General features: G+C 26.9%; 1 protein-coding gene across 2 annotated transcripts; it reads right to left on the bottom strand.

The window, feature by feature from the left end:
• Window positions 1–7,330: 7,330 nt before the first annotated feature.
• LOC110651027 (sulfite exporter TauE/SafE family protein 4) lies at window positions 7,331–11,172 on the bottom strand. Of its 2 annotated transcripts, none has more exons than XM_021806215.2 (12): window positions 10,662–11,172; window positions 10,415–10,574; window positions 9,971–10,171; window positions 9,797–9,858; window positions 9,681–9,729; window positions 9,517–9,572; window positions 9,347–9,433; window positions 9,214–9,264; window positions 8,795–9,034; window positions 8,511–8,604; window positions 8,247–8,387; window positions 7,331–7,758 (listed from the first exon to the last, which is right to left on the bottom strand). In XM_021806215.2, exons 1-12 carry the CDS (start codon window positions 10,812–10,814, stop codon window positions 7,676–7,678), a joined length of 1,377 nt encoding a protein of 458 aa, XP_021661907.2. In that variant the 5' UTR covers window positions 10,815–11,172; the 3' UTR covers window positions 7,331–7,675. The 2 variants fall into 2 exon arrangements, with proteins under 2 accessions (XP_021661907.2, XP_021661904.2); XM_021806212.2 differs by having other exon boundaries at window positions 9,214–9,267; window positions 10,662–11,096.
• Window positions 11,173–12,186: the final 1,014 nt, after the last annotated feature.

Below are 12,186 nucleotides of genomic sequence, written 5' to 3'. Positions count from 1 at the left end.
CATAAAAGCCAAATCGACTTCCTACTAGGAAGACAAATAGAGCTCTATGCAAGGATTGCAAGGTCATTCCACGAGAGGCTTTAACAAGTTAACATCGGTTAGTGGTCTTGGATGTCAAGTTTAGGAACAATTCAAGTAAAGTCAGAAGAAATAGTATAACTCGAAAAAAGTGGTGGGAGTTCAAAGGAGTAAAACAAGTGAAGTTAAAAAATGAGCTTCTCGAGTCCGAAGTCTAGAAGCTGGATATGGAGGCCAATGATATATGAATACAGATGGCATTAAAGATTAGAGAAGTAGCTAGAAAAGTACTTGAAGAGTTTAAAGGACGTGGACCACCCTCAAAAGAGAGATTGTGGTGGAATGAGGAAGTACAAAAGGCAGTGAAGAGAAAAAGGGAATGGTATAAGAAATTACCTAAATGTGATAATAATGAGGCATATAAACAGTACAAAATAGCAAAGAAAGAGGCAAAAAAGACAGTTAGTCAAGCAAGAGCACAGGCCTTTGAAAATTTATATGAGAAACTTGGAACTAAAGAAGGATAGAAAGATATTTATAGATTAGCAAGAAGGAGAGAAAGAAAATATTAAGATTTCAATCAAGTTAGGTGCATTAAGGATAAAGAAGGAAAAATGTTAGTGAACGATGAGGACATTAAAGAAAGATGGAGAAATTATTTTAATAATCTCTTTAATAATAGTCAACATGGTAATAGCGTGAATATAGACTATAGAACAATAAAAAAGAGTGAATTATACTAGAAGGATTAGATTTTTAGAAGTAAAAGAAACACTTAAGAGAATGAAAGTGGGTAAAGCCTGTGAACGCGATGGAATATCAATTGAAGTGTGAAAGTGTTTGGGAGATATGTGAGTAGCATGGTTAACTAAATTATTTAATAAGATTCTAAACTCAAAGAAAATGCCTAATGAATGGAGGAGAAGTATTTTAGTACCTATTTTTAAAAATAAATGAGATATACAGAGTTGCTCAAACTATAGGAGAATTAAACTCATGAGTCATACTATAAAGTTGTAGGAGAGAGTTGTGGAGCATCGACTACGTCATAATACTTCTATCTCTCTCAATCAATTTGGCTTCATGCCCGATCGTTCAACTATGGAAGCGATCTTTCTCATTAGAAGCTTGATGGAGAAATATAGAGATGTGAAGAAAGATCTACTCATGGTTTTTATTGATTTGGAGAAGACTTATGATAGTGTTCCAAGAGATGTTTTATGGAGTGTGTTAAAACAAAAGAGGGTATCTATTATGTACATACAAGTGTTGAAAGATATGTATGAAGAAACAACTACTATTGTGTACACAGTGGAAAGGGATACAAGAGATTTTCCGATCTCAATTGGATTACACCAAAGATCAGCTATAAATCCTTATATTTTTACATTAGTTTTAGATGAATTGATGAAACATATACAAGAGAGTATTCCTTGATGCATGCTGTTTACGGATGATATTGTTCTGATAGATGAGACGCGAGAAGGAGTCAATAGAAAGCTAGAGCTTTTGAAAAGTACTCTAGAGTCAAAGGATTTTAAGTTAAGTAGAACGAAGACAGAATATGCATTGCAAGTTTAGTGAAGGCCAAACTGGTAATAGGGAAGGAGTTAGTTTGGATGGAGTTGTACTGTCCCAAAATAATCACTTCAAAAATCTCAGCTCAGTCCTTCAAGTAGATTGGGGATGTGAGGAGGATGTTAGTAATAAGATTAAAGCTGGATGGTTGAAGTGGAGACGTGTCACCGGAGTTTTATGTGATCGCAAGATTCCTAATAAGTTGAAAGAAAAATTTTACCGTACAGCCATACGACCAGCTATGTTATATGGTAGTGAGTGTTGGGCACTGAAGGAGTCGTATGCGTCTAAGATAAGAATTGCAAAGATGAGAATGTTAAGGTGGATGAGTGGCCATACTAGACTAGATAAAATCCCTAATGAGAGTATTAGAGAAAAGGTAGAAGTTGTGCCAATTGAGGATAAGTTGAGAGAAGGGAGATTGAGGTGGCGTAGACATATGAATGCTCCAGTTAGACAAGTAGAGCACATTAAGTTTGAGGATAGAAAGAAAAAAAAGGGATAGACATAAATTAACTTAGAGGAGAGTAGTACAACATGACGTAGAAGTATTATATATTTCTGGGAATTTAACCCAAAATCATTTAGAGTGAAAAAAACGAATCCATATAATCGACTCCAAATTTTTAGGATAAAAACTTAATTGAGTTGAGTTGAGTAGAATAATAATGAGCTTTAATGACGGTTATGTAACACCATTATTTGGAGCTATTAGCTTCTTGCTGGGATTGATAAGCATTGAGGCTGGTTTTCTTGCTACTTTTGCCAAAGTTAAATCTTGGGTTATTTTTCAGCTACTGTGTAGTGTGCGGTCCTTCTCAGTATCTCATCCTCACTGTTAACTTTCTATTGCTTGAAAATGCTAGCATCGGTTGCGTGATTCACACAATTAAATTATTAATTTATGTCAATTTTAAGTATATTAAATGATAGAATTCACATAAATTAACGAATATGTATACTTACATCAACCCATACTAGCATTAGTGAAATTCAAACTGGAGAGACGTATTGAATTAGGGCAATGTGCAGTCCTTTTCTTTCTTTCCTGCCTTCGGTCATTTTCTTTGATAGTTCACGAAACCAACATGAATTATTCCATAACTAATAACTATGAAAGTTTTGGAGTTTAATGTAATGATGTTAATGATCAATAAAATATATACATTTTTTTTAATTCTTTACCTCTTAATTATCTAAGAATTATGATGTCCATATATTACTGAGAGTTCATATTCAGTAATATTAATTATTTTATTAGTTATTAGATTAAAATAATTGTCAATTGTTTTACTTAACTATTAGATATTAATTGTTAGTAGTTAATTATTTATATATTTGTTAAAGCAGAAATTTTCGATAAAAATAGTGATATAATTTTACTAATTCTAGTTAAAGTTTTCTCTTAATTTTTAAAAGTTAAGATATGTAACTTTTTATAAATCACTTTCTTAACCTCTAAATATTAGTATAAATATTATACCACCAAATAATGTAAATAAAAAAAAATATTATTTTAACCTTAGTTAAAATACTAAATGCTATCTTAAAATTTCAAAATTGTTACCTAATAAGAGTTTTTTTTTTTTTTCTCTATTTTCATGTTTGGAATCTCCCTTTTAAGATTCCTCTTGACAAAAAAAACTTTAAATCAATGCTAGGCCTCTCATGCTACCGGCTGAACAATAATTGAGATTGTTATTAACATTATTTGAAAATAGATTATTAGGTCATTGTCCCCACAAATCATTATCATTAAACAATTTTTATAACTTGGATATCAAAATCAGTCTAATTTAAAATTGAAATTGATTACAATTAACCTTGCATCGCATCGAACTTAAATTAAATGATTTGATTCAAATTTAATCAAAATTAATTTTTTAAAAAATTAAAAAAAAATTCAATCACTATTCATAATCATTAGAGAAATATTTTCTCAATTAATGAATTTTAATTTAATAATATAAAATTTTTCTCGGGATTTTTTTTTCAATCCAATAAAAATTGAACAATAAGATGAATGTGACAGTACATGTATCCTATAATATGGAAAAATGATTGAGGTATTTAATTCTTAAAATTCTCCTCTTAATTATTTATTTTAATTGTCTTGACTTAGCCTGATTGGGATGGGAAAACATATAGTTTGAACTTAATTATTGAAATATAAAAAATCTTTCTTGGAAAACAATTTGTCACAACTACGTTTAAAATTGTATTTTAAATAAAATATAATATTTTAACATAATATTATATTTATATATTTAATTATTTAAAATTTATATCCATTTAAATAGATAGAGTATGAGACAAGAGAGTGTTTGTATTGACTACTTAATTTTAACTTTTAACTTAAATATATTTTTAAATTTATAAGTTAATTTAAAAATAAATAATTAATATATGTGATAAAATTATTTAAAATTAACTTTTATATAATTTAAGTATTTGATTAAAAACAATATAAAAGAAATTTAATTTATTAAAATGATAAAAAATGATATATCATTAAGTATTGTTGCTGTGAAAAATAGGATAACGTTAATATTTTAAAAAATTATTAGGATAACATAATTTTTTAATTAAAGAGTAGTTTAAAATAAATAGATAAGTTATAAATAAGAATTTTAAGTAATTTTTTTAACTTATAAGTTAAACTAAATATTAATATGCTTATGTCTTTTTATTTATAAATAGATTTAATCGATTTATAAATTAAATCAAATATTTTTTAATTATTTAAGAAATTATTTATTTAATTTTATTTTATTTTAATTCAATTCAAACTCAAATTTAAGATTTTGTAATTCTGTAAATTACTTCTGTTGAATTAAAATATGGTGTTTATTTAATTTTAAAATATAATATATTTTTTTTTATAAGTTGGATAAATAGGAGGATCCTAATGGTCAGCCTCTTTAGATGGATGATGAGGGAGTTCCCAATGGTCACGCTTTGTCTATGACAAATGACTTAGGAAGTAGAAGAGTAGTTGTTTAACCCTTCTTGCTAACCTCTTTGCGTACCAGAAAATAATAATAATAATAATAATAATAATAATAATAATAATAATAATAATAATAATAATAGGAAGAAGAGGAGTAGTTGATCTAATCACGCTCTAAAGCATATTAAGCATACAAAAAAAAAAAAATTATCATACGTTTTATTTTATGAGATTTGATTAAATTTAAGATTTAGTTTTATAATTTTAAAATTAAATAATTAGGTTTATTATATTTTAATAAATTTATAAATTAGTCCCTTTGCTTAGAATCAATGTTAATTTCCTATTAAATTTAACGGAAATATTAAGATACTTTTAACTTTATTTTTTAAGCTAAAAATAATTTAATTCTTGAGATTTTGGGTTTTCAATAATTTATCTATATATTTTTAAAATTTGTGTTTGATTAAATTAATAAAATTTAAATTTAAATTATAATTATACTTATTAAAAAAATCAATTAATTACTTTTAGGTCTTTTAAAATATTAATTAATTACAAAATCATCTATATATTTTATAAATTAATTTTTAAATATTATAATTATTTATAAATAAATCTTTATAACTTTATAAAATTCTATTTATTTCATTATTATTTTAATAATTTATAAATAATTATATATATCATATATTATATTTCATTGTTATATAGAAAAAAAAAAAAGAAAATTAAAATATGAATATGAATGTAAATCATGAATAAAATAAAATTTTAAAAATTAAATTGTAAATAAAATAAAATCTTAGATATTAAATTAATTGAAATAGAGTTAAGGATATTTTTTATTATTTTTTCTAGAACTGATGACATCTTAATTACAATTTTAATAGTATAAAATAATTTATAGATTCATTAAAAAATCAATAACTAAATTATTTGATTTTAAAATTATTGAGACTAAATTATAAATTTAATCAAATTTTAATGATTAAATTATAGTTTACCATTTTATATTTTACAAAATAAATGAAACAACCATAAATTTTAATTTTATCATATATTTTCATTTTATTTATTATTTTTAAAAAATTCTATTATTAATTAAAAGTAAAAAACATTCTAATTTTTTTAAAATAAATTATCATTTTATTCATGAGTTTTATTATTATAAACACTTTCATCTCTAAATTTTTATCATTATTAACATTTTAATTTTTTATTAATCACCTTTTAATGCATTCATTAACAAAATCAATAAAAATAGACAGTATTATAAAAGTGTATAAAATAACTAAAATTTAAAAATATTTTAATTTTTTTAAATATAAAAATATAAATTTAATTATGATATGATACAGATATTAAAATAAACCTACCCTAATAATGATGACACCAACAATCATTAATATCTGATTGATATATATATATGTGTCCATCTGTCAACTCCAACAGAAGCCATGTGTCCTTTTACTCCTTTTCTTTGCCAATATACAATGTATATATATAGATAGCAATTCTATTTCACTTGAAATTTTGTTTCAAATTGAAGTAAAAGCAGCCACAACCCATTATGTATGACCAACAAAATTCTGCTATCATTGGATGCTTGACTCTACTTGCATTACTTTCTTTATAAATTATAATTTTTCCCAAATTTGTCCCTTGGCTTTTTTCACATTTTCTTGTATTTTGAGTAATTAAAAAAATAAATAAATAATATCTTTTTAATAAAAAAAATTAAATTATTTTTTTTTAAATTACTCTATAAAAAATTGATTTTTAAAATTTAACAATTTTATTAAAAATTGAAAATATTTATATAGTATTTGATTCAATTTTACAATAAGTTTTAGAATTCATTTAAAATGAAGTCTATTTCAAATGAGTTTTATTATTTAATATGACATAATTTAAAATATAAAATTTCATTAAATTTTATATTTATACTCAGTATAATTTCTAAATTGAAATTTATTTGTCCCTAAGAGTAGAATTAAAAAATTATAATTTTATACAGAATTCAAAATTTATAATAATTAACAAATATATAAACCGACTAACAATATAATAATAAACATAAACTAAATTTATATGTCTCATAATATAAGAGATTTATATAGCATCGTAAATAGTGTGATCACTAAGTTATAATAAGCTTAAATATTAAAAATTAAAAAATAAATAAAAAATATCTTATATACTTGTGCAAACATTTTAATAATAAATAAATAAAAAGTTAGTTTGTAGTTTACATTTTCTTTTTTAGCTAATGAAGTTTAATTGAGAAGAAATTTTTTGATAAGGATATTTTAGTCCAAAAAATATTATTATGCAAGTTTTGTGAAATTTATTTTAAATTTTGTTAATTTTAATAAAAATTTATTTTAATTATTACTAATTTTTAAAATTAAATTTTATTTTTCTTTTAAACTAAACATACAAAATATAAAATTCAATTAAATTTCACAAAAATTTGTACCATGGAATTGAACCAAACAAGCTCTTATACATGGAATTGAGAAGTACCCATGTCATCAAATTGAGCACAGTATAGCATCCAATAATGAACTTTTGAAAAAATATAAAATTTTGACTGCTTTTCAATATTTTTTTTACCCTTTATTATAATAAATTAAAAGCTGGAAATTTTCAGTTCCATATATATGCAGCTGAAAATATATAAAAATAAGCAAAAGAAAAGTGAAGTTCTATTTGTGTACTTCTTTGACAATTATCTTAATTCTATGTAATTACTCAATTCAATAGATGGGAAGAATCAAATTGCAGCAAAATATATTTATTCAATTAGTGTCAGCCAGTAGCTGACACACTCACAGATACAAACACAAATATTAATGAATGAAATCTAGAATTGGTGGTGTCAGCCAGCAGCTAACACTCACAACATTTTACAAACACACTTCAAATCCCACACTCTTTATTCTTGCAAAGACAATTTTGAATTGGGTTGGTCAACTAGGTGCTGACCAACCATGCATCCAATTGCTTTTCTTGATTTTTTTTCCTAGCCAATTATTTTAATTCATGCATAATCATCTATAATTTAATTTCTAGCTTCATTAAGTTTCCCATTCGAAAGAATATGTATGTAGCATTAGCCAACGATCATTGACTGCTGCAGAATCCTAAGAATCCCATAAACTCATGATTCTTTATCATTGTTATACTCTTCTCAATTCCAACGACTCCTGAACATGATTTTCAAGAAACAAGAAATACAAAGATTAACATTAACTAAAACAGAAATGTTTTATAAATCAAGTTCATCTGCATATTTTAAATCAATTAAGATAGTTTTATAATTTTATCATAAAAAATTAAGTGCTTTTCCAGTATTACTTCTTAATTAATTATTATAATAATCAATATAAGGCCAACAAATAAGAAGGGCATTGATGAATTTTCACATTGATCGATTTGATCCAACAGCATTTCTCTAACTGATATCAGGTCTATCTTGGATTGAGATTAAAGTCTATCTTTTAGAAAAAAAAAATAATAATAAAATTAAATTATATTTATTTAAATTTAATTTCATAGAAGAATGAGTTTCATAATTGTAAAATTAAATATTTATATCGAGATTTATATTTAAAGTAATTCTTTTAGTTATTTAAATAAATAATAGAAATGCCAATCATAATTAGAAAGGAGAGAGAGAGAATTGAGTGTGTACCCATGGTGAGAGCACTAGCAAAGATGACCCCAGAAAGGATGAAAATAATAAGTGAAGCTCTTCTAAGTATTGTAATTAGCTTCCTGACAAAGAACTGTCCCCAGAAGCCAGCCAGAACAGACACTGCCATGAGGTATAAAGCTGCACAACATTTTTATTGGCAAGGTATTAATTATAACATGGACCACAAGCATAACAATCTGCCATTCTCATGGTGCTGAGTAAAATTCAAAGCAAATCAAGTAGATAATAGTTGAAAGGTACCATAGGGTATTGGGAATCTCTTAAGCAAATAGAACTCCACCACAGACAAAGATGATGAGAACAACATCACAAACGTTGCTGTTGCACTGGCAACCTACAGGAAATCAGATGTATGCAAATATTAGCTCTAAATAGAAAAGGATTCACTTCCAAACAAATTTTTAATTTCTTCCTACATCATCTAATGGTGAGATATTTCATTTTTGATAGTGGGAAGAATGATTGAATATAACACTAATTGTGTCGCATTTTCAACTAATTAAGGGAGGAAAACTTGACTAAACCTGTGGGATGACACCAATCTCAAGAAGTAGTGGGCCCAGGATGAATCCACCACCAGAACCAAGTAGTCCACCAACAGTGCCTCCTATGATGCCACAGAGTGCACAGAAAGCAATATGCATTGGGGTCCATTCAATTGAAGCCTCACAAATTGATGTTGTATTGCCTGTGCTAAGCCTTTTCTTGTGTTCTTTGTACAATTTGACTGATTCATATCCAAACACTGCAAGTGCTATGGGAAACTGCAAGATATATATATATGTTTTACAAAAATTTGATTCCAAAATATATTTAAAAAAAATTGAGACAACATGATATAAATACCAACAAAAAGAATAAGAGCTAAAATCAATCATTTAAAACAAAAATGACCCCATAAAAATATCAAAAGAACATCTTTGTTTATTGTATAATATATTACCTGTAAACAAAAGAGCACCCAATACCATGTGCTGCAAACTGCCACATCATTCTGCTAAACCAATAATGTGAGTACGGCGATCTTGGATGCATGCAATCATTGTGGAGAGAGAGAGTATAGAATTATCACTTACCTTGAAAACCTGGAGGAGGAGGAAAGAAGCCCAAACAAGCAGCAGCACCAAAAGCCTTTTCCACTTAAGATTGAAGCACAGAATTTGCTGGAAGATCGAAGGAAATTGGATTCAGTTAAAAGTGTCAACATTAGAGAAGATGGTAATTACACAAGGTGGAAATAGCTTACAAATTCTGATTTCTCTTCTCTAGGAACCAATGGCTCATACTCTGTATCAATAAGAACTGCATATCCCAAAAAGATCACAACAAACTATTGTTCAAAATCCTAATACATAATTAACTGTTATTATTTACAAAGATTAAAATGAGTTAACTGTCTGTGAATCTTACGTTCTCCCCTAGAGTTAACCACTGTTTCTTGTTGCTTAGCCATTTCTTTCTGCAATTTGAAAATTTAAGATGAGTAATAACCAAGAAAGACAAATACAATTAATTTCTTGATTTACCTTCAAGATTGTTTCTTCCTTCCACATTTCAATTCCCTTAAAGACAGACCTGGAAGAGGTGCCTATTCACGAAATAAATTAGATTAAAAAAAAGATAGGTTAGTATCAAGATAACAAATAAAGTAATCCTTAACTTAGATTAGTTAAGAAAGAAGGGAGAAGAGCAGAGTGTACCTAAAAAGAGTATGATGATGAGGACAGTGATTAGCCAATATGGGAAGACAACACTCAAGCCAACACCAATGGTGATGCCAAGCATGAGCATGGGCTGAAAGAGAAGAGCCAAATCATAGTCTATAATGGGCACTTCCCTTGTTGGATGGGGAACTCTTAAATTGTACCAAACTGATGATGCTGATGCCCCCATGATCATACCTGCAGCCATTCCAGAAGTTAATAAAACCAATAAAAATATTCCCAAAGTTAATTAAGGGGAAAAAAAAGAAAGAATAAAAGTTGTAAATCTATCACAAAACCAATCCAAAAAACAAAAGGGACCATGACTTTAGAGATCCCCTTTTCCCCTTTGCCTTTATGCTCATATTATGAGATTCTTTATTGAATATCCTATTAGTTACACAGATGAGAAGGGAAGAAGAAGAAGAAGAACATAAATACATTTGGAGATGGCAGCAGCAGACTTGGTATCAAATCCAACAATCAAAGTAAGCATAGGCACGAAAATGCCTCCGCCGCCAACGCCACCCACAGTTCCACATGCCGATCCCAGAAATCCTATCACCGTAGCCAACACCAGTCTCCAACTAAGCTCCAATTTCTGCAGGAGAAAAATACCATAAAATCCAACCTTTTACACATATACATAAAGAGAAAGAGAGAGAGGGTGAAGGGTCGAAACACATACTGGCCAAACTTTTTCGGTGGTGGACATGTATGGAGAACTGAGTAGGGTGGAGTTTGATGGGTTTCCGGCATTTTTGTCGGCGAGGACGATTGCAGAGAGAACAGCCAGAGAAAAACAAGATAGCAAATAGACTACCAACCCTCTTGTGGCCATAGGCAGCGGCTTAGACGAGTAATTACTGTTTTATGTAGCAAAAACAAGTGCAAGAAAAAAAGAACAAGAAACAAGAAGAAGAATATACAAAGCGCTCTCCCTCCCTTTCTTTTTCTCCTCCCTCTCCCTCCCTTTCTTTTTCTCCTCCTCTTCCAAAGACCAAACAAGAATATTAATGTATGAGACTACGTTACTTTCTGCTTGAAGGTGAAGAAGAACAGCGTCAAATATGACAAACAACCACCCAACACGCTGTTACTTAGAAAACATACGGCGAAGATTTGTCAGGCAATTGTCCTTTTTGTACCAGAGATGGACCTCGCAGATGGATTTTCAGGGAATACTAAATTAACTAATTAATTAATTAACTAAAGAATAATTTTTAAAAAATAGAAATAGAACAGAATATAAATCTAAAGTATATTGTTTCATTATAATTTTAAATAAAAAAATTTTAAAAAAATTATTTATATAAAATATAATAATAATTTTAATTTTAATTTAAAAAATTAATCATATTCACATAACATTTAATTTTAACATTGAGAAATATCATTTACTTTATAGTAATTTACTAATATTTGACTTTATGATTTTTTTAAGAGTTTAATTTAGATCTTTTATTATTATAATTTTATTTAAATAATAAAATAAAATATCTAATAATTTTATAATAAATAAAAAAAGAAAATAGACCCTTATAATGAAGGAAATAATAGATGCTCGTATAAGAGAAAACATCAAGTCCTTTCAAAAGAGGCTAAAAAATTCACATCTCTTAGTAGGATTACTAGAGAAAGATGGCCACCCAAAAAGCTTATTTGCTATATATTTGCATTTTCCCTTTTAATAATTATAATTAAATTAATAAAATGCACTAATAAATTTTAGCTTAATAATATTTAATTATTTTTAAAATTAAGAAATCTTAAATTTGAGTTTTAATTGGAATCTATTGTATAAAAAAATAATAAAATATTATTTTAGAAAAAATTGATAAGTGATTAATTGAGATTTAAAATTTCATAATTTTGAAAATTAATTCTATATCACAAAGATAAAAATTATTTGTTATAAATATTATTTTAAATATACTTAATATATATTTTTTTTTTATTATTGAAGGAATTGACAAGGTAAATTCATTGGATGGAGATGGCCAGTCTTGATGGATTGGGGAGAGACGTCTGTTGATTTGATGAGGCAAGTTTTATTTTTATAGTAGAAATGGATGTATCAAATCTCCAAGAAGTCCTGTTTGACTTGAATACGTCACTAGAAAAATAAATATATAAATCACAAAATTAAAAGAAATTATATATATATATTATCACATAAAAAATAAAGAAATAAATAGAGTACTTTTAACTTT

Source organism: Hevea brasiliensis, chromosome 3, assembly GCF_030052815.1.
Source record: "Hevea brasiliensis isolate MT/VB/25A 57/8 chromosome 3, ASM3005281v1, whole genome shotgun sequence".
NCBI lineage: Eukaryota > Viridiplantae > Streptophyta > Magnoliopsida > Malpighiales > Euphorbiaceae > Hevea > Hevea brasiliensis.
This window is presented reverse-complemented; position numbering and strand designations above follow the sequence as displayed.

Excerpts from the sequence above, each read along its gene's own strand:
- LOC110651027 (XM_021806212.2), bottom strand. The coding sequence starts at position 10,814 with ATGGCCACAAGAGGGTTGGTAGTCTATTTGCTATCTTGTTTTTCTCTG. Across the intron at positions 8,605-8,794 it reads AGATTGGTGTCATCCCACAG|GTTGCCAGTGCAACAGCAAC; the intron begins GTTTAGTCAAGT and ends GATTTCCTGTAG. Across the intron at positions 8,388-8,510 it reads GAGATTCCCAATACCCTATG|CTTTATACCTCATGGCAGTG; the intron begins GTACCTTTCAAC and ends AATGTTGTGCAG.